General features: G+C 53.9%; 1 protein-coding gene across 1 annotated transcript in view; it reads left to right on the forward strand.

Moving 5' to 3' along the window:
- The window catches only part of NECTIN1 (nectin cell adhesion molecule 1), a 32,524-nt gene extending 22,131 nt beyond the window's left edge, over nt 1-10,393 (forward strand). The window contains exon 6 of the mRNA XM_065417051.1: nt 9,852-10,393. Coding sequence (XP_065273123.1) covers nt 9,852-10,393 — 542 coding nt within the window. The remainder of the gene's footprint in view (nt 1-9,851) is intronic.
- The last annotated feature ends 10,811 nt before the right edge of the window (nt 10,394-21,204 follow it).

Consider the following 21,204-nt stretch of genomic DNA (forward strand, 5'->3'; position numbering starts at 1 on the left):
AACATGGTTCATCCCGGAGGCCAGGCCATGTACTCAGCATGTGCAATGACCCGCGAAGGCTAAAGAGGACAGGGAGCGGGGTGGCAACGCTGAGACGGGACAGGGATGGGGACCCGGAGGGAAAGAGGGGGAAAGGCAAGAGAAGGGGCCAAGCTCCAGAGGGGTCATCAGCCATGGCCAGGGCAGATTTAAAACCTGTCCCCAGGATCCCCTGTGCTGGGTCAGTCCAGCTGTTCCACCACAGGAGGACCTGGCAGGGCAACCCTGCTCTCTGCAGGAAGGAAGAGGCATGGGAAGGGGGGACAGGCTCCCCTAGCAGACCCCCCTCGGGGTCTGTATGTGAGGGCACCTCCCTGGAGCTCAGAGCCTGGTGGGAAGAAGCCAGGAGAGCATGGGGACATCGCTATTGCTCTTGACTTTCTGGGGAAGGCGCTCAGATACCACAGTGAGGGGCAGCCGGATAAAACTGGCAGGTGGATGGATAAAGGAAGCTGTCCCCTGCTCCACCACCCCCTCCCTGTGTGACCCTCAGTAAATCGATAAATTGAACATCTTCCAAAACTGCCACTAAACTGGGGCCTCTTGTTTTTATTTGTTTTGGGAGGGTGTCTGCCTGAGATGTCTCACGCCTGACTTCCCGCGGTGCGGAGCACCCGCCAATCCCGCTGATTGCAGAGGAGGTTGCGGTTGCTCAGAAAACCCAACCCACGGGTGTCTTAAGTCAGAGGCCTCCAAAACCGACAGCCCCTCTGGAGAACGTCGACCTCGTCCTCCTCCATGGAGTGGGAGGAACTGGGCACCTCGGTGAGGGGCTCTGGGAGCGCCAGACGAAGGGATGTGCTCCAGAAAGGTGGAGCTCGGGTGCCTGGTGTTAACTCCACACCCCTGCCTACGGGGGGCTCAGTCCATCTCCCAGTGGCTACCCCAGCCTGGTGAGGCTTTTCCTCTTCTCTCCTGTCACTGATTGAATTTCGCCTCACCCTGCCCTGCCCTGCTGTTCGTGCCCACCTGATTCATGCCCCCGGTACATCGGCGCTCCTGTGCATCCCTGAGACGTCCCCCGGGCCCCTATCGATTTGTAAGCGGCCAATGGCGTTTGATAAATGTGCCATTCTGCCATTGGCTCCTGGCCTCTCCTCCACGGTGAGAGGGGCCGTGGCTCAGCAAGACGGGCGGGAGGGGAGCAAGCGGAGAGGAGAGGGGTCCCTGGTTTGCTGTGCTGCCTGGAGAGTTATTTACTCACCCGCCGTGATCTCATCCCAGCAAGGTCACTGCAAACAGCCTGTGGGACTTGGCAAAGCTGAGGCGCTTGGGGGCTGTGCACCCCGAGCTTTGTGGGCTGCATGGTCCGTGCAAACCCCTTGGGGCTCCGAACCCAGGGCAGTGCGTTAAAGGGGGCTCAGAACAGGTGCAACTGGGGGACCTGGTGGTGTAACCTGGCCGCTGGATTCTCTGCCAGAGACCTGCTGCGGGGTAGTCTTTGATTGACAAGTAGTAGGTGACCTGACAGAGAGATTAGAACCTACGAGACGTTTGGCATCTGTCCTAAAAGCCGTCACATTCTGAAATGCCAGTAGCAGCTGCTGGACTTCTGGATTAGCTTCCAGTGGTTTCCCTTCCCACCCCTGCACTCCCCTCCAGCACGAAGAGCAGGGAACGATGGAAATGGGGGGGCCAGATCCTTTGCTGGGGTAAAGCGGCATTGAAGGCTTTGGGTCCTCACTGACTTACACTGGCTGAGGATCTGCCTTGTATTTTCTAGACAGCTACCCCGACTGGCTTCATCTCCCTTCCCAGCTCTGTGCTGCTCTGCTGGGATCCTATTGTCCGCAGCCACAGGGTATGTGGGTGGATGTTTCACTGTGAATGGGCAGGGGCAGGCCAAGTGTTCTGGAGAGAATAAGAGTTTCTGAAATCAAAGCCCTTTACAGAGGGTCTGGACTAGAATGCACCGGGCCACCCGGCCCCGATGGGGGTATCCTAGATTGAGGTCTAAGCTCAGAATTTCCCAGTGCACACAGTGAAATCTCAGGGGATTCTCACCCAAGATGGCATATCATCTGAGTGGTTTTTGGTTTGGTTTGGTTTTTTTGCCACTCAGGGACAGAAATCTTATGGGAACAGCTCACCAGATCTGGGCTCTATCCAACCCTGAACCTGACTGAGCTCAAATCCCCAAACCTCAGCTGAAACCCAATCCAGATCCCAGGCCAAATGGGATATCTCCTTGGGACATGCCTGGAGCAAATAAGAACCCAACTCAACCATAGGAAAACTGACCCAAACTCTAACCAGAACATTTTTGTTATAAAAAATAATTCTGCCCGCCCCTGACACACACACACTTTCAATACAGCCAGCCAAAACTTTGGGAAATTTGGACTAAATTTTTTCATGAAAATAGGTCAGTTTTTTCCACTGGGTCTAACTTTTTTTTTCTTTTTAAAGCATGATTGTTTCTGCGCTCGTGGAGTCCCGCTCGAAGCTGCCAACCCCCAGAAGGCAGCCAGCTCTTGCAGTATTCCCAACCTTCAGCAGGAGCTGGGGGTAATAGGAATCTCATGAGTTTCATTGACCCGGCCAGTTTCCCAGCCTGGTTTTGCAGACCCCAGTGGTTTGTTAGGCTCAGCAGCTGAACTTCATCCAAACAGAACGACCAGGACATTGAAGACCTGCCAGTTGCTAGGAAAACATTCGCTGAGCTCCAACCCCTTGCCTGGCATCTTGTGTCATTATTTACTCCTCCTGTGCAAAGCTAATGCACAGTGGGTGTGAAGTGCTCCACCAACTCATTTCATCCCGTTTTGCACAGTCTAAATGACAATGCAACGTGCCAGGCAGGGGGAAGAAGGGGTAGCTAGATTTATCTCCATCAGTTTTCTCGGGGATCAGCTTGGCCAGAGACTTCCCTTGGGGTCTGCTTCTCCTTTGTCATGCTAGCTGGTGGGGGGGTTTTTTCTTAAACCCCCAGAACCTGGAGTCAGGTGATTGCTTGAGAATCTTGGCTTTTGTTTTAAAAATGGAGCAAGTTTCTAGTCCGTGTGGTTGCAGAGAAAAGCTTGGAAAGGTGAATCCTAAAGGCTGAAAGACCAGGAGGAGGAAAAAAACAAAGCCCGGAAAGTTGTGTTTTGTTTTTAATCTCATGATTGGCTTGAAAAAGATCCTGATTTGCAGGCGCCTCGCTCCTGATATGGGAAGGCCTAGGACTGGCAATGCTGTTAAGGCCTTGATGGGGTTACTCCTGATCTCCCCCAGGGTGGCAGCCCTCAGAGCCATTCATTCCCATGCACTTTCCAGCTGTGAGTCAGCAACAGGTGAAACCCACCATGAGATGTCTGGCTCCCCCCACCCTGGATCTGGGGAAACGTGCTCCAGGCTGGCTACCCGGCCAAGCCTTTCCAAGAGGGGAAGAAAGTGCCCCAGAGGCCAGAGCTCCCTGCAGATGGGGCCGGATTGTCCTTTTCTTTGGAGGGATCAAAGGGAAACTGTGGGCTTGGCTTCATTCCAGGGCGAAACCCAGAGCGACCCCTCATCTCTCTCTCTCTCTCTCTCTCTGCTCCCAGCTGCTGCCCCAAGAGGCCTGGCTCTTGGCACGGGGACAGGAAGCCGTGGCTGAATGCAACAGCTGGCAGAGCACAGGAGGGGGACAGTGGGGAGATAGTGTTGCTTCTTTAAGTCCTATGCATACAGCGCTCTCTGTTTTACTGGGGCTGGAGGGGGAAGGAAGGGGGAGGAAGAATGTGTTACACTGTAGTAAAAGCTCAACTTATCCCTCCCCCCATCTCCCATTTCTCTGCTGCTCCCCTTTCCACGGTAGCTTTAATTCTCTCCAGACTCTTCCTAATGGATTTTTCACATGGGGCCCAGCATGCTCTGCTCTGGGCAGTTGGATTGTCGGTTTCCAGGACCCTCACGGGCACCGGGGCGGGGGGGAAGAGACAGGCCACAGGATTCCACAAGCACCCAGGGCTGTCGTTTTACTTCCCCGGCCTGTCATTTGGTCCGTTTCATCCTGCCCGTGAAACTCAGGATTGTTCAACGGCCAGTACTCAGAGCCAGATCCTCAGCTGGTGTGAATCAGCATCGCTCCATTACCCACAACAGATCCATCAACGGCAATGGATCCATGCCAAGTTTCGCCAGCAGAGGATCCGGCCCATCCTGTCATTAGTTAGCTTCAGAGTTGAACGGTGGGGCAGTGGAAGGAGATGAGACGCTGAGGCTGGGGCTTAACTCCCAGCCTCGCTCTCCCAGCCGCTGCCAGGCGTGCCCTAGAAACGCCCAGGTAACAGCCACTGTGTGAGCCCAGCTCCCAGGCGATTACAGGCAACGCCGACAGCAGCCAGGTGCAGCGGCCCCGGTGGGGTGAGGGGGCAGGGGACTGTTTGCACTGAGTGCTTGGTGATAAAGCGGGGCGTGGCTGGGCTGCATGGCTCTTGTAGACGAGAGGGAGAGAAGCCGGCTCCCCAGGAAAGAGCCCTGCTCTGGGTAGGGACGGAAGCTGAGATGGGCTGCTTGACGCCTTATCCCCGCTGCTGTTGGAAGAGGCTTGGTGCTGGGAGTTCAAGTGGGGAGTAGGTCTAAAGAAGTCTGGGGCCAAGCTGCCCTGCCCATCCCCCTCCCTTCAGTCCTGAGCCCGTATGGCCAGGCAGGTACTGGTAGGAGGAAAGCAGCGAGGAGCAAGGTCTAGGGTCACAGCAGGGCCTAGGAGTCGGCACTCGACAGTTCTGTTCCTGGCTCTGCCTGTCAGCTGGCTGTGTTCCTGCTCCGTGCCTCAGTTTCCCAGTCTGTCTTTCAGTGGGGATAATCCCCTTTCCCTGCCTTTTGGAAAGTGCTCCAAGCCCCTGACAGGGAATGGGTGATCCAAAGGATCTCTGTGCTGTAGATCCACCTGCACATTACAGCTCTGATGTGGAAATAAAGACCAGGCCTTTCATCTCACCCCACCACGTCTGTCCTTCATCTGCTGGGGATGGGCCAGGGCCCTGCCAGCATTACTCTCCCCTTTGTCTCTCCCTGCCGGGCACGTGGGGGGGGGCACCCAGAGAGTGGCAGTGATGGGGAGTGTGGGGTACCAGCATGCTGGCAACGCTGTTTGTGAGTTTGCAGGTCTCTGCTGAGCGAAGGCACTCAGGGGTGCAAGAGGCCGTGTTTGGGGCAGCCGTCCCTGGGAACCCCCAGTCGCCCTGCTTGGCTGCTGGGTCGCTCCTGTGTGGATTCACTTCTGTCTTGTGCCGGGAACAATGGTGGGAGGGGTGCAAATAGCTGCTGCAGTGATTGCAGGGAACAGGTCACTAGCCCTGCTCCCCTCCAATCCTCTGGAGGACAGAAGTGGTCTCTCCCGCCACCCAGTGGTAGTGCTGGGAACGGCCTCATTCTTGGCTTCCCAGTGAGCCCTGACCCCCTTTCTGCTGTGTCACTGGGTTTCTTTCTCTTGATCGCGCTGCCATTCCGCAATCCCCCTTCTTTCCTCTCTCTCTCTGTCCCCTTCCCTTCTCCGTATCCTCCCCGTCTCTCCCGCTCTCCCTGGCTGATGAGTGGCAGGAGAAATTTCAGTGCTGCGCATGGTGCAGGAGCCCCTTTCCCTGCTGATTTGCAGTCACGCCTGGTTTTGCCTCAGAACTGGCTTCGGGGAGGGGACAGGGCTTATGTTTGAGTGAAATCATTTCCTCCATGTGCAAGGTGCGAAATCTGACACTCTGACAAGTTAGTTTTCGCGTCCAAAGCGTTGAGGGTGGGGGGGGAGGTTGATGAAACGTCTCAGAAACGTGACATCTGGGGACCGGAGAAGAGGAACCAAACATCAGGAGATCTTGCAGGGTGGGGGGGTGAAGGAGAAGATCCCATTTCCTGCCGTTGAATCACGGGGCTAACAAGACCGTTGGCGAGGAGACAGGAGCCAAACTCCCCTTCGCTGCTCGACACAGAACCACGGCCTCTCCCTTTGGACTTACCCCCCACCCCCTGGAGCCAAGAGGAGGGGGGAATCTGTAGAATCCCAGAGATTGCACCGCCGCCTCGTGCGGTACCAGTCCCCAGCTGACTTCCATGGGCAGCTCCAGGGGGAGAATTGAGCTCCCATTTTCCACCAGCTGCTTGGGCCTGAAAACACCTTATGACATCTCTGAGCAGGAGAGAGAGGCACCAATTCTGAACTGCAGCCAAGCTGAGTTTAGGACTGGGGGGGGGGCAAAGATCCAGCCCCCAGGTTCTGGCGTTGGCTGGCAACCAGTCTGGTCAACAGTCACTGGCAGGCTGCTCTCTCTTATACTCAGCTGCCGGAGCCCCCTAAGGAGCCATTCCTGCCTCTGAGAATAGTCCGAGATCAGCAGCGTTCCAGCCGCATCCATGTGCCGGAAGCTGTGAGGGGAGAAAAGCGTGATGTAGAGCATCACACCAGCTTTGTACCCCCTAAAGATTTGCCAGTGTTGGGGTTACTCCCAGGGACTGGCCCCACCAGCTCGATGGGGCCATGGCAGAGGCCACAAGGGGGGTGGCTGAGCATGCGTGCGTGTGAGAGAGAGAGGCTGAGCCATCAGCAGCTAGCATTATCCAGTTTCCATTAGGGATAGATCATGTCGCATTTTTTGCAGTTGAGACAAGAGAGGTTTTTAGTTTCGTCTGGCTGGCTTTTCTGGACGGACACACACACACAGAGGCTTCTAAACTGGCCGCCTTTTAACGTAGCATGTCCGTTTTCCCTCTGTCTTGCGCTGGAAGGAGCAAATCGCCCCCAGCTGCGTGCACCTGTCCCGTTCCGGCTGGCACTTCTCGCTGCTACGATCAGTTTCATTGCCTTCCGCTAATAACACTCCTAATGCAAAAGAGTCGGCACTGTCGATCCGGGACAATGCAAAAGAGGAGCATTTTTTGAGGAAAGGATGGAGATTTTTAAATGTTTCATTCAACAGCACAAACAAAACCTCTATCTCAGAGGATGGGGAGGGTTTAAAATGGGGGACTAGGCACCCATGGGGTACAGTTGCACTGGTGCTCCGTCCAGCCCAGTATCCTCTCACCAGCTGCTATAGAGGAGGAAAATTGCTACACTTCTGGAATAACCTTCCCCCGGGGAAAGTTTCCTTCTGAGCTTGAAGTTGGGTTAAGCCCTGAAGCACCAAGATTCCTATCTCTTCCCAAACTCTAGTTTGTTTGATGTTTCCTACAATCGCTCATAAATGCCTGATCCTCCTTTGCAATCCTGCTAAGCGCTTGGCCTTTTGTGGCCATGAGTTCCATCATGATTGGTGTCAGGGGCGGGGGGGAGGAGGCATTGCCTTTTATCTGTTTTTGCTTTGCAACCTTTCAGTGGTGGAAATCGTCCATCGTTCTGCTGGTTGTCTGTCTGCCCGTAGTCCTGGCTTCTATTCCAGAGGGAAGTTTGGTGTTTGATTGGCAGCTGCATGCAGCAGGAGATGGGAAGGCAGCTGTGGAGCTATTCAGCAGTGAGGGGCAGCCCCAGGGACTGGTGGAGTCAAAACTCCATGCTGGGGAGGCAAGGCAAGGCCCCCCTGAGGGGAGAGGGGATGCTCCAACGTGTGGCCTGGCCGCCTCATAGTGGGAGATGCTTAGCACCGGAGGGGTCAGCCAGGCTGGCGAGGAGAGAGCGTGGAAGCCAGCAGACCTGAGAGCAAGGGCAATGCTGCTGAGTGTGGAGGGGTGCGAGGCAGTGCCGGGGGGGACCAGCAGCCTTGGGAGCATGCAAAGGCAATGCTCTGCTGCGGGAACAGTGGTAGAATGTTTTGCTTCTTTCCTCGGAAGGTCAGCGAGGCTGGATTCGGCTCTCGGCTTGGCCGGTGTAAATCCAGAACAATGCCACTGAAGTCCGTAAAGTTGCTCTGGATTTTCCCCAGCTCCCCAAGAGCGAGATCTGGCCCTGTGTTGTGAGTGTTCGCGTGGAAGGAATGTATCTTGACGTGTTTCCAGACGGCTGGCTGGTGTGTGCGTGTCCTTTCCTGATGGGACATTCCTGGATGTGTTCTGAGCCTGGCAGCGCCAGGAGAGAAGAGGGGCTGCTCCCCTGCGCTCTCGCTCTCTCTTTCTCTCCTCTGTCTGGAGCAGCCCCTACAGTAGTGTTGTTTTGAAGGCACTACTAGATGATGGTAAAGCAGGGAGCTGGGAGTCAGGACACCTGGGTTCTATTTGCTGCTTTGCTACTGCCCTGCTGTTTGACCTTGGGCAAGTCCAGTCCACCGCTGCGTGCCTCAGTTTCCCCATCTCTCAGACGGGGCTGGGGATAATGATACTGACCTGCAGCGAAGCAGCAGGTTTGGAAGTCTTGTTAGTAATTAGCTCATTTGATTAACGTGTTCCTTGGATTGGAGGCTCTATAGAAGGGCATCAGATGACCCTCCCTCCTTCCCGCTCTTGTGAACCCTGGAGCAAAGAGTAGGCACACAGTACCGAGTCCACAGGAGGACAGGCCACCCCGGGGCAGCATCATTGCCAAGGCGCAGCCGGGACCGTTGGGGAAAGCTGGCCCAGCCCGGCATTCCCCTTCCCGTGTGCATTGAGGGCCCAATCCTGCATGGTGCTAAGTACCTCCAGCTCCCATTGGCTCCACAAGAGGTGGAGCGTGACCAGCCCCTTGCAGGATTGGGCCTTAGGGGCTACCCTTGGCAAAGTGCCTAGGATTTCCAGGGGAGCATTAACCCCGTCAGGGCACCACCCACGCCGAGGGCATTCCAGAGCCTCTGCCGAGGACACAGGCACGTTCCAGGCAGATGGCTGTTGGCCCAGTGACAGTGGTTGGGGAAGGAAGGATATAGACCCAGCTTTACTATGGCACTACCATGCAGGTACCCATGGGACTGGCATTCCATTGAGGAGGAGGGCTAGCTTTTTGCTAGGGGCTTTTATTGAGCCTAGGGGCCTAGCAGCTAGTCCTGCTCTCTCTTGGCCCCAAACCGCTGTCTGTGGTAACATAAAATATATAAAATAAACACGGTGAAAAGGAAAATAACTTCATTTTGATTTTCTTTTTCTTGAACTAGGCCAGGACCTGTGTGTGAACAGGATTAGCAACTGCAGTGCCACTGTACCGGCCAGAATAAAAAAATAGAGGTTATCTATCCTCATGCTTCAGGGTGTAAACCGATCAGCAGCTGGGGTCAGGCAGGAGATGACTCCATTGGATGGCATTGAATTACACAGATGCACCATAGGGTTTTCCATCTTCCTCTGAAGCATCAGACAGTGTTGAGCGGTGTCTGAGACAGAGGGCTGGATGGGCTGCATTTGATACAGCGGGGAGGAGGGATATCAGGTTAGATGGCTCATTGGTCTGCTCCAGTGCAATGCGAATTTCTATGGCCACACTTTTGCAAAGCAGCCTCCCCGGTTTCTCTGCCTCTGTTTTCAGTCGCCCGACCGGACACACCTCAGGCCTGATTCTTGAGGAGCACTGAGCACCTGGAGTTTGTCACCAGGAGTCGCAGGTGCTCAGCCCATCCCAAAAATCACGCTCGAGGCATCTCCAGGTGGACAACCGAAGCACAGAGGCAGCCTGAATCTGGGGCCAGCTTTTGGAAAGCTGGGTGTAGATGCCGCTGGTGAAGGGGGCTGAGGTCTGTCGCGTGCTGGGCTCCTGCATGCTGCTGGTGGTGGTGGTGGCTTGACCTGGAAAGCTTGCAATGGTGCGCGGTCCACCTGTGACTAACACCTAGAATCCGAGCGCTAACCCCATGTCGCGGCCGCCGTACGTAGGCTCCTCCCCTTCCCCGATTTTTCCCTTCCTTGTTCCTTACCCTCATCTTCCAACCAATAACCGATTGAAATGCAAGCCCGGAGCGAGGGTGCAATTGCACATGGATTGACACTGTTCCCCCTTCCATCTGTCTTTTCCTACCCAGAATTCCCCTCCACCCCGCCTCCAAATGATGACCGCAAATCAGTGGCGCAACCGAACATCCCCACGGCCGTGATTGGGGGCGTGGTGGGCGGAGTCTCGCTGGTCCTGGTGGTGGCCGTGGTGCTCTTTGTGTTGCTCCGCCGCCGGCGTCACACCTTCAAGGGCGACTACAGCACCAAGAAACACGTGTACGGCAACGGGTACAGCAAGGCCGGCGTCCCGCAGCACCACCCCCCCATGGCCCAGAACCTGCAGTACCCCGACGACTCGGACGACGAGAAGAAGCCGGGCCCGCTCGGGGGCAGCAGCTACGAGGACGAAGAGGAGGACGCCGGAGGCGAGCGCAAGCTGGGCCTCGCCAACAAGTACGAGGACGACTCCAAGCGACCTTACTTCACCGTGGACGAGGTTGGAGCCCATCCGGAGCCCTACAGCGAAAGGACACTCGGCTTCCAGTACGACCCCGAGCAGCTGGACCTGGCTGAGAACATGGTCTCCCAGAACGACGGATCTTTTATTTCCAAAAAAGAGTGGTACGTGTAGCTCGCCCCCTCCCCAGACCCCCACTCACGCTCCCCCCTCCCCGCCCTCCAGACCCCGGCCGAGGGCCGTTCGCACACGCATCGCACGCGCGCGCTCACATCCATGCACGTCCACTGCTGCCCGGCCCAAGGGAGCTCAACAGAGACTTGAGACACCTGCCACTCATTCGGAGGCGACGGGGGCGGGGAGGGAGGGGCTGGTAGCTTTGCTTATGGATCTTTTTTTGGGGGGAGGTTGTTTTGGTTGGTTGGTTTGTTTTTTTTAATTTCTCCCACCAACTTTGTCCCCTTCTGTGATGTTTGTATTGATCAGTGGCTTCGGTGTGACTATTTGCTTTAACTACTACTGCCCACCCTTGTATAATATGCCCCATTTGTGTCTTAGTGTCTCGAATCGTCCTTCCCCAAAGATCCCTCCCGCTCCATGCCCCCCGAAACACTGGAATTTGTTTGTATGTTGTCTTATTTGGGGGTGAGGGGAGTCCATGGGAGGGCAAAAAAAAAAAAAGGAGGACCAAGGAGGGGAAAAGCACAAAGCAATGAAGACCTAGATGCCATATCGGATTAATTTTTTTTTCTTTTTGTTTGTTTTTTTGGGGTGTTTCCATTCCCCACAATGCGCCTGTGACGAGCGAGTCTCAGTGTTAAGCATGTAATGAACAAATAAGAATCAAAGGAAACTAAGCAAAATCCAAGACGCACGGGGCTGTTATTGGCACAGAGAAATGGAGCTGCCGTTTCCCTCCTACCATTTATTATCCTTTTACAGTATTTAAAAACAAGCCAACAAAAAGAAAAGGAAAAGAGAAAGGGGGGAAAAGACCCTGGCCGTGGTGATGCCGCTGGTCCCTGCTGGGGTGTCCATATTGTTTAAAGATGTGAGGGGTTTTTAGTGTCAGCCAAGGAGGAGTTAATTTCACCCCGTTTCCGACACGCGCCGTGTCCTCTGCATGTACCTCCGTGCCACAGTGACAGGGAGGGTTCCAGGAGACACCCCTGTGCCCTGCCTGCAAACCTGCTGCCGATTGGCATGGTGCCACCCAGCCCAGTGGGCAGTTTCTTTAGGGGAGCTCCAATGGGGGCCTATGCGTTGACTTCAATGGGCATCAGGCCAGGCCCTTTGTATTTAAACTGCTAGGTCTTCGCGGTCATCAGTTTACATCCTTCCCCTTTGTGAGAGTGTTGCCAGCCACGTCTCCCGTAGTAATGACCCTTGCCCTTATGGCCACTGATAGCCTGCATCAAATGGCCTCTTTGGAGGCTGATAGGCCAAGGACTGATTGAGTCGTGTGCTGATCTCCTCTCCCCCCCTTGAGATGTGATGGGGAGGTTGGAGGGAAGCTTGGGTTGCTGCTACCCCTGCTGTTCTGTGGCTAACTGAGATTTCAGTCTCCAGGGCTGTCGGTCTGACACTGACCTTCCACCAAGGCAGAATTTGCTAGGTGTTTGTTTTTTCTGTTCCTTTACCAAATGGCTAAATGAATGAAAAAGAGATCACCGTTTTCAGAGGTATATTAGAATGGGTTTAATTCTCCCCCGGTGCCATACACGGGTTTCATGCCATAGCCATAGCCATACAACTGGGCAGCAGAATGGAGACTCGGACCCTTTCTCATAATCCAAACCAAAATCCCACATCCAGCTTCAGCCAGACTCTGTTCCAAAGCCCGCCCCACGGTTTCTGGCTTGAGTCAGGTACAGTCGGACTTGACCCAGACCATTCCCTTGACTGATTGATTTTGTTCCTGCTGCAGGGATGGGAAATCAGATAACTCTGTTTGTAATTGCTCTGGTTTTTCCTGGTGGTTTCTGTGCTTCCTGGTGGAAACACCCCAAGAGTGGCTGTTCTTGGGGTGCTTCTTTCCCCATCAAAAGCAGGATGTCTTGGAGATCTCGGGAGAGATGCTCTCCAGAGATCTAGCTCAAGGGGTTCAGAGAAGCCATTAAACTTTAGGGTGCCCGTCCATCGCTGTCAGGTGAATCCATACCCAGGGAGACCGAATTCTACCCTCGCTTCAACATAGGGATTTGGGGATCTCGGTTTTCTTTTTTCGTACTACTGAGCAAATGCCCCATCGAAGGAAATGAAATCCCCAGCATCCCTCTGATTAGGTACCGATTACTGTTGTAAACCCGCAAGCCCAAAGGGAGTCAAGGCCTCACCGGGTCCTGCCTAGGGATAGCAGCACATATCGGATGAAGGTGCACCACCATGATATGAGACTCCCAGCACGTGGTGGACACATGGAGTCCTGGGATAAAGACAGAGCAGAGGAAGTAACATTATACTCCTGCTGGATCTCAGTCAGACACTTACCCTCCTGCAACCTTGCTGTCACCTCGGGTGGTCTGGTGGTTCCGTACTCTACGGTGCATCATGCATTAGAGATGGGCCCTAGCCAAGTTCCCACTCCCAAACATATGGGCTTTTGGAGCCAAATCTCACTGGGATCAGACTACAAAAAGGGCCAAGCCAAAATCCCAGGCCCATGCTAACCCCAAGCTCTGGGACATCCAAACTCCAGCTGCAGGTGTGAATTTGGCCCACGTCTGAATGTACCCGCTCACACGAGCGAGCCAGAACTTCATGCAAAACCCCCAGGCCCAGTTGAGCTGCCCTCATATCCTGGATTAACAACCCCAAGCAGCAGGAGCCCCCAATCCACGGTCTGGCAAATTCTCTCACTGCAGAATCCTGCAGAGTTGCCTCAGGGTAATCCCAGCTCATTCTCATGTGTTGCTTATCAGCAATACACCCTGTTTGCAGAATCTCTGATGCAGTGAATCCCCAGTCATCCTGTTTCTTTCCCTCCTTCCCTTCCTGATCAGTTTTCCCGGCTATCTAGAGCAGGTTGGTGTTAGTCCCTTGTCCTGCTGAGGAGATCTCTGTTTATAGCCAGAGGGAACATGGATACAGATTCTCAATGCTGGGAGGCAGGAGGTTCAGTAGGGTGCATGGAGCCAGAGCCAGCGCAGCAGGATTTGATTCCTCTTTGTAATGGTTTGTTTGCCTGTATTTGAAAGTGATACGTCCCCTGTTTCCAAATGACATGGGGATGGGATGGCATGTTCCCTTTGCACGTGGCGTGCAAATGTGAAGTGAGGAGATGTGCCCAAACTTCCATTTGCACGCTCATGTGTGAAAGCAAATTAAGTCACCACAACAGCGCATGCACCCTTTTTTAGACTTGCGTGTAAATGTGAACTGACCAGATGCAGGAGGGTTTCTCATTTGCACACTCGCAGGCAGGAGGTGAGGTGAGGTGTGGTGTAATGCAGGGAGCTCCCATTTGCACACTTAGACAGGAATCCTGCCCTCTCGTTAATGATCCAGAGTGTGTGTTTGTGCGAGACTCTCGCACCCACAGGCAAATCAAGGGCGCTTTACAGCTAGGGAGACAGACACATGGCGATCCAGTGTAATGAGGAGCAAGGTTACAACCTTGGGCAGACAGAGCAGGCTGGCTCAGGGAGAGGATAGGGACGTAAATGTGATAGATCATAGACAGGCGGGTGGCCGTGGGGGAGCGAGGGCTGAGGGGAGACACCATGGTCATTGGGAACACCAGTATAGTGCCACACCACCTCCCCGGGGTTAATGGCTCATTCACCCACACGCCCCCTGCAGGGTGTGAGTCATAGATTCCAAGACTAGCTGGGACCACTGGGACCATCTAGTCTGACCTCCCGTGTAACACAGGGCAGAGGCCTCTTCCTAAAGACTTTCCAGAGCAGAGCTTTTCGAAAAACATGGCCAGTGATGGAGACTCCAACGTGACCCTAGGTAAATGGTTCCCATGGCTAATTATTCTGACTATTAAATATCTACGCCTTATGCCCAGTCTGAATTTGTCCAGCTTCAACTTCCAGCTATTGGGTTGTGTTAGACCTGCTGTCTCTGTGACTACACCAGAGCCGGTAGAAAAGAGGATGGGGGGAAATGTATGCAATGCCACCCCCAACAGGGGCCCTGCCTGCTTGGCTAGCAGCACTCCTCCCCTGTGAACCAAGCGGGGCCCACCTCCCCTTGCCATCAGCACGTCCGGTTTGGGAGCTACACCTCAAAGCTGCTCATTCCACAGTGTGAGGTGGTCCCAGGCACCCCGCTGACTTAACCTGTCCCCATAGCGCATCATCAAGGGCAGGCCTGGGCCCTACGGCCATGGAAAAACCCAGGGCACCTAGCTCCGTCCCCCTCCTCCTCAGAAGAAGGATGCTTCCGGCTCTCGTTACTGAAAGGGTGACCGTTTATGGGGTCAGTTAATTGGACAAGAGTCCCTCATGGGGCCTTAATTAGCGAGCCTAAACGATTTGCCGTTAATCTATAGCGAGGAATAAGTTGCCTCATGAAATATTATGGATTGACAATTTGTCTGAGAGCTGCTGGGATACAATAACGAGATCCATTCCCTCTCTGGGGTTGATCTCCATCCCTGGGAGTCCAACTCTTCTGCTTGAGTTGGGGGGAGCACTCTCCCCCCTAATTAGGTCGAAGGTGGCTGTCGCGGCAGGAAGGTTGTGAAGGGGAGATGCGTAGGGGGCTAAACTGAGGACGCTGTTTGTTGTGTGTCCCGGGGCTGCATGGGAGCTAATGGTTTAGAACTGGTACTCCATCCCCACCCCAGCGACTCGAGCCCCACAGCTCAGCAAGGTGGTCCTGCCCACGAGACACACCAGAGCTTAGGGGTCTGTTACAGGAGTGGCTGGGTGAGGTTCTGTGACCTGCCATGTGCAGGAAGTCAGACTAGATGATCACGATGGTCCTTAAAGTCTATCAGTCTGTGAGCTTTTTGAAGTGCCAGTGGGATTCCGTTGCCCAACTCCCGTTCCTTTTAATGGGAGCTGAGCGTCCAAATCCCCTAGACAGCTTTGCTGATCCCGGCCAAGGCCTCTCTCCTTCCTGGGACGTGGCGCCCTCATGCTATGAATCCGAGGAGACTCTTCAGAGCAGCCATCTCCCCATGGCTGCCAAAGGGCCCTCTCCTGCTGGTCCTCTGTGGCCAGGCACGGGCTCTGCTCCTGGGGCAGGAGCAGGCCACGTGGCTAATGGGTCCATCTCTGGCAGCACCTCCTCCCTTATTAATGAGGGCTATCTGAGCTGCTTCCCAGACCCCAAGGAGGGATTTTCCCAGATGAGAACCCAGGCTTCTTACCCCTGGAGAAGGCCAGGAAGATACATTGGGGTGGCCTCCACTGCTGAGTATTACTGAGGGAGGGGGTCTAATTTCCAGTGGGAGATCCAGGGCTAGCTGCCCTTATGGCCATGGGGAACGAGTTCCTAGGGGGCTGTTTGCAGAGCTAGGGTTTAACGCTCCAATACAGTCCCATTTTGAACCTTCCTCTCTGTTAACCAGGCAAAAGAGCACAGATTTCCATGGAGGCAGGAGACAAATAGATCCGCTCTGCCCCTTCCCGACAGCTTCCTTTCTTGTGTGTTCCTCCTTCCCCTTCCATCCACAGCCCCTTTGACTTACCCCCAGGGCAGACTAGTGCAGAGGGACTCAGAAACTGCATTTCTGCTGCTCAGGGGGAGCCCATTGGCCAAAGGGGGGCAGGAGGCCTTGCACAGGAGTTTGCCTTGCATGTCATATTGAACACGTCTCTGCCCACAGGGAAATCCCAGAGCTTGCTAAAGATATCTGGGCAGCCCTAGCCAGCCCTGTGTAAGCAGTAGTCCCTGGAAAGTCCAAGGGGAGAAGGGATTGTTAGTGCCAGGCAAGGATATGGGCACAGAGGTTACAGACAAGCAGCCCGGCCCTGACATGGTAGCCCAGGAATTATTCTCCATGCAGTTGCCATAAGGAAAGAGACAAGTGGGGAGAGACAAAGCACCTGGGACCCAGTATCACAATGAGAAGGTGAGGACAGCAGGACGGAAAGGTGACCCTCCTGGTAAAGAAAGGCCTCATTATATGGCTTCCAGGTCAGGAGATGGCCTGTTGGAGAAATGAAGGTGAATTTGGTCTGAGCTACACGCCCGCGTCCCTTTCCCTCCCACAGTGAGCTGCACGCAGGCAGACGTGTCACCTCCTGCAAACTAAATTGAGTCTGTATTATTCGTATGAAAACGCCCCAGCTGTTTTCCTGCTGGGGCTTATGTCTGGGATTATCCATCACAATTCACCCCAGTGATGTTATTTTCCCTGATTTAATTACAAGATTGTTTGGTGGTTTGTTCCTGTGTTTTTGTAAATCATTTTTATTCAAGCCAGAAAAAAACAAAACACAAAACTCCATCTGAAGTTTTCTTTGGGAAAAAACAAACAAACAAACAAACACAAACAAAAACCCAAATGTTAGAGCTGAATTGATTGCAGAGACGGCAGGGACAGAGGAGCCTTTCCTGGCTCATCGTTGAAAGAAACTCAACGACTGTTCACCACAGATCGCTGAGGGGGAGAGAGAGAGAGTCAGTACAGCAAATAGAGACGGGAGCATGATTAGAAGAAGGGACCACTGGTTCCTTCGTTCTCACACACACATGCAATGAGTCTCCCAGTCTCAGCTTGCCGGTCAGTCTGCTGGAGGAGGAGGGCTGAGAGAAAGCGGGGGCGGTCTCCATTGAGTTTTGTAGGTGGACAAGTTTGTAGCATGCTAGCAGGGCTTCCCAAACAAAGCGCTGCTTGGAGTTTGCTGTGAAGAAGTGGGGGCTGGGATCCACTTCCCGTCCCAGTTTCTTTTTCCCAACAGGAAGCAGTGCAGGGCATGTTGTGGAAGGGCTGGCTGGAGAGATGCTTCGAGCTTCTCCAGGCCAAGCAATAGGAAACGCTCTAGAAACAATGGCCGGTAGAGAAATGCAATCCCACCCCAATCCAACAGCTGTTGGAAATGCTGGAGAAATGGTGGGTGTTTGGAAGAGTAGACCAGCAGGAGGGGCGGTGGGGAATGCTCTAGGAACATTGAATGTGCGGCGCTCGTGGCTACCCCAGTCCCAGCCTCTCCCAGCAGGAGGCGCTGTGGGGAACGCTGCCAGCACTGTGTGCACTGAAGCCTCTCCGTATTCTACGTGGCTTATGATAGCACTTTACCCCTCCCCCGGTTTGTGACTTTCTTTTTCTGTTTCGACATCATCCGTAGCGAATTAGAGTGACTCGCTCTGCGTACGAATGCGCTTCCCTGCAGAGCACCCCCTTCCACCGAGAGAGGCAGGGGAGGAGGGGGGGAGCATGGGGGGGGGGGAGGAGAGGATGAGACTGTGTCAACTTGCTCCCATCCAAATCCTGCCTCCGACCGTCATTCCTGGAACTCGCCCCCCTCTCCACAAAGGGCCAACCTTGCAGCCGTTACTCACCGGAACGAGCCCCGTTGAAGGCGATGGCACAGTCCGAGATTCACCACCGTGCCGAAGAGCCAGCACCGTCCAGGTGCCATGTTAGCCCTTAAAACAGGGTTTAAGTAGGATGTCAGAGGGGACGGTCCAGATCCTCAATGGCGTTTAGGCACCGAACTGCCACTGAGCTGAGGATCTGGGCTGAAATGCCTCGGGCTGGTCCTCTGCACGGGGTTGAATTCCATCCATGAGCAAAGGTTGCAAGGTCAAGCCCTACAGAAGGGGCTTGTCCCATACCTTCGCACAGCGCGGCATTCCATATGTGATCTCCTTAAGGGTGAATGTAAATGTAATGACTATAAGGGGCCAGATCCTCAGCTGGTGTAAATGGGCATCCATGGAGAGCTGCTGCATCTGATCTGGCTGGCTCTTTCTTTTCTTTCCAAACATGGTCCCTTAACTCCAGTGACTTTTTTTTTTTTTTCTTTCTTGCTGTAATTATCATTGTGGAATAAAAAAAACAACCCTAAAAAAAAACAAACCTTGCATTTTTTTGTAATCTGTGTTGTAAGTGCTTTTGTAAAAAAAATAATAATAATGTAACGGACTGAATTTGCTTTTATGATTTTTTGTTTTGTTTTCCATCCTTTGTAATAATTTTTGGTTGGGGGGGGACGTTTTCATGGTTCTGATTGGGGGGGTGTTGCTTCACCCTCCCTTTTACTTGTATAAAAAAAAAATAGTGGCTCAGCTGTGGAAAGAAATGTACTTTTTTATAAATAAAGAATTTTAAAAGAAGCAGCGCTTTTCCTTTTCGACCGCGAAGGTGTCTCGCTGCGACGCGCGGCCGGGTGCAACAAAATCCGGAGAAGCTGCACCTTTCCAGTTGCCTTGATCTCTTCTGTGAGATACGGTGCTTTGAAAAGGGACGGCTTGCAATCCAGAACCCATGACTGTCACAGGACAAGCGTGGAGAGATCAATGCACTGCAGGCAGTAAAGGGTGCCTTGCTAGAGAACACTCTGGAGGCTACATCTCTATGGGCCTATTGATTGATCTCTCCGTAGGGAAAAACCTGATCTTTGCCCTCCATTGTCTGTCTGTCTGTCTACAAACAGCTTGCCAGGGAACCCTTGTTCCTCGCTCACGCAGAGCCTCCTGTCTTTGGAGAGAGAGATTTAGCTAGACAGTGACATACAATAGATGATAGATCAAATAAAGCAAATTTGTTCTTACATCCACTGAAGTCAATGGGAGTTTTGCCATTGATACCCATAGAGCGGACCCTATTAGAGAGCTCAGTAAGCATGTGGGGAAACCAATGGGAGGCTTGCAACTGACTCTAGAGTATGTAGTGCCTGGCTCATAGTGATCTCCCTATACTGCACTGAACAGCTTTGCTCAAAAGCCCTGACCACTGTGGGACAAGGAACACACTGTTCTGGCTACTGGTTCCCAGCAGCTAAGTCCGAGCACAGTTTCCTCCATTGGTGGAAGGCAGCATTTGCTTTCTTTTCTGACTGCCTATCATTGTTTAACGAGAGATGACCTTGAACCAAAACCCGGGGTCCCAACACCCCAGAGAGACTGGGAGTGGGATCCTGATCCAAATCTGAACTCAGCCGGATCCAGATCTCAACTCAGCTGATTCGTGCTGCAGTATGGAATTGTTCTACAGACAAGCTGGGTTGGGTTGGGTGTGTGTGGGAGGAGGGAGAGTTAGTCTGCATCGCACAGCTCAGCTCACATGGTTCGTTCCCCATCTTCAATGATGCATGCTGGCAGCTAGCACCCGTCTGGTCTCAGTGCAACAGGGCCTATGGAGAGGTTACATCAGAACCAGGAATGCAGTTTGCAAAGCACTGGCCTGACTGGGGGGTTGTCTCGTTTCTTCCCTAGATGGCTTGACCTAGAGCTGGGGTTCCCCTTAAAGCAATGGGCTTAATCCTTCGTACCCCAAGATAGCTGCCTCTCTTTAGCCTCAGATCTAGTCTGACCCAGGGGTTCTCAACCTGGAGGTCACACACACGAGTCAGAGGGTTGTGACCACCCTGCCCTTCTCGTATTGTGTATGGGAAGGGGGGTCAGCAGGGGCGGGAGGATTATATGGAAGAGGGGTTGCAGTGTGGAAAAGGCTGAGAAGTCCTGGGTGATGGTGTATAGATGTGGGGCTCGGGCCTTGAACAAGCACGGGCCATTCCCGTTGACTTCATCAAGATGGTCAACATAACCCAGGGATTAACTTTGTCCTGCAGGATCAGTCTCTCACACAGACTGAGAACTCGCCTTGGCCCGTCGCTGGTCGCTAGCATGCTCCGTAGCTTGCTGGGCCCGGGGCATCCCACATTCCTAGGAGCCCCCTGAACCCAGGGGCTGGGACTCAGTATGAAGGTACGTGTATGATTGGTAGCTGCAGCTTTATGGCCTGTGCACAGCTCAGGGACTGAGCCCTTCCACCCTGCACGGGGCTCAGAGTAGAACCCAGGGGGGAATCTTTCGGGGGTGGGTGGTTGGAAAGATGTTCTCCTTTAGGTGTTCTAAGGACCTGGCAGGAATTTGGAGAGGGATGTTAATCTGGGAGGCTTTAGGGGAGGGATGAGCCAAAGGAATCCCAAGCAGTATTTGCGCAGCAAATTCAGTCTTGCCCCACCCTCCCCTTCCCTGGCTGCTCCTCGGGGACCAGACATTAATATCCAGAAGGCAGCCCCTGAGCCCCTAGTGGGGTGAGCCGCTGGCTCAGCTGGGGTCTGAATGCCACAAACCTAAGAGCAGGGAATCTTAGTGGCTTGAGACTAATCAGGGCTTCGGTGGCAGTTAAATTCTGATCGATGGCTCCCATGTAAGGCTGAGGGCGACCCCTCCGGATCGGGGCTGGGAAGGGCCAGCATGCACTGTGCTGCCAGTGTTCATCACAGGCACCCCACTGGGGCTGGCACAGGAGAAGGGGGCACTCCAGCACCGGAGGCCAGCTCAAGACAGAGTTAAAGAATAACTATCATGTCCCTGCTGCAAATGTGGGCACACGCTCGCCCTCGCCTTGCTGCTGATGCATGGATAGGTTCCCCTCCCAGCGGCAGGAGCAGCGACGTGTGCTTCTGAATGCCAGCCAGGGTCCTGTTGGTTCAGATCACTGCCAGGCAAGTTGGGGGCAGCTAGGGAAATCTGTCTGTCCGTACTGATTTGGCCTGAGGTGGTCTTGCAAAAGTGCCTGGGAAGGAAAAGGTCAGCAAGCGGCCCAAGGGCTGCAGGCAGGCCATGGGGCAGTGCCAGCCCCCAAGTCGGGTGCCCGTATCTTTATTCCATTGTTTGGCAGCTCTTCTCCTCTGACCTTCCCTCGCCTGGGAGCAGCAGATGTCTGCAAAGCAGCATCACTTCAGTTGCAATCATTCAAGTCAGCAGCACCAACAGAGACTAATACGCTGATGTACAGGGGCATCGGCATATATAACAGGACTCCTAACAGCTGGTTCAGCAGAGCCAGCCAAGTTCAGTGGGAGATAAGGGAGCACAGATTGGGCTGCGAGCTGGAAAGAAGGCAGGGA

The sequence above is a fragment of the Emys orbicularis genome, chromosome 15 (genome assembly GCF_028017835.1).
Source record: "Emys orbicularis isolate rEmyOrb1 chromosome 15, rEmyOrb1.hap1, whole genome shotgun sequence".
NCBI classification, from domain to species: Eukaryota; Metazoa; Chordata; order Testudines; family Emydidae; genus Emys; species Emys orbicularis.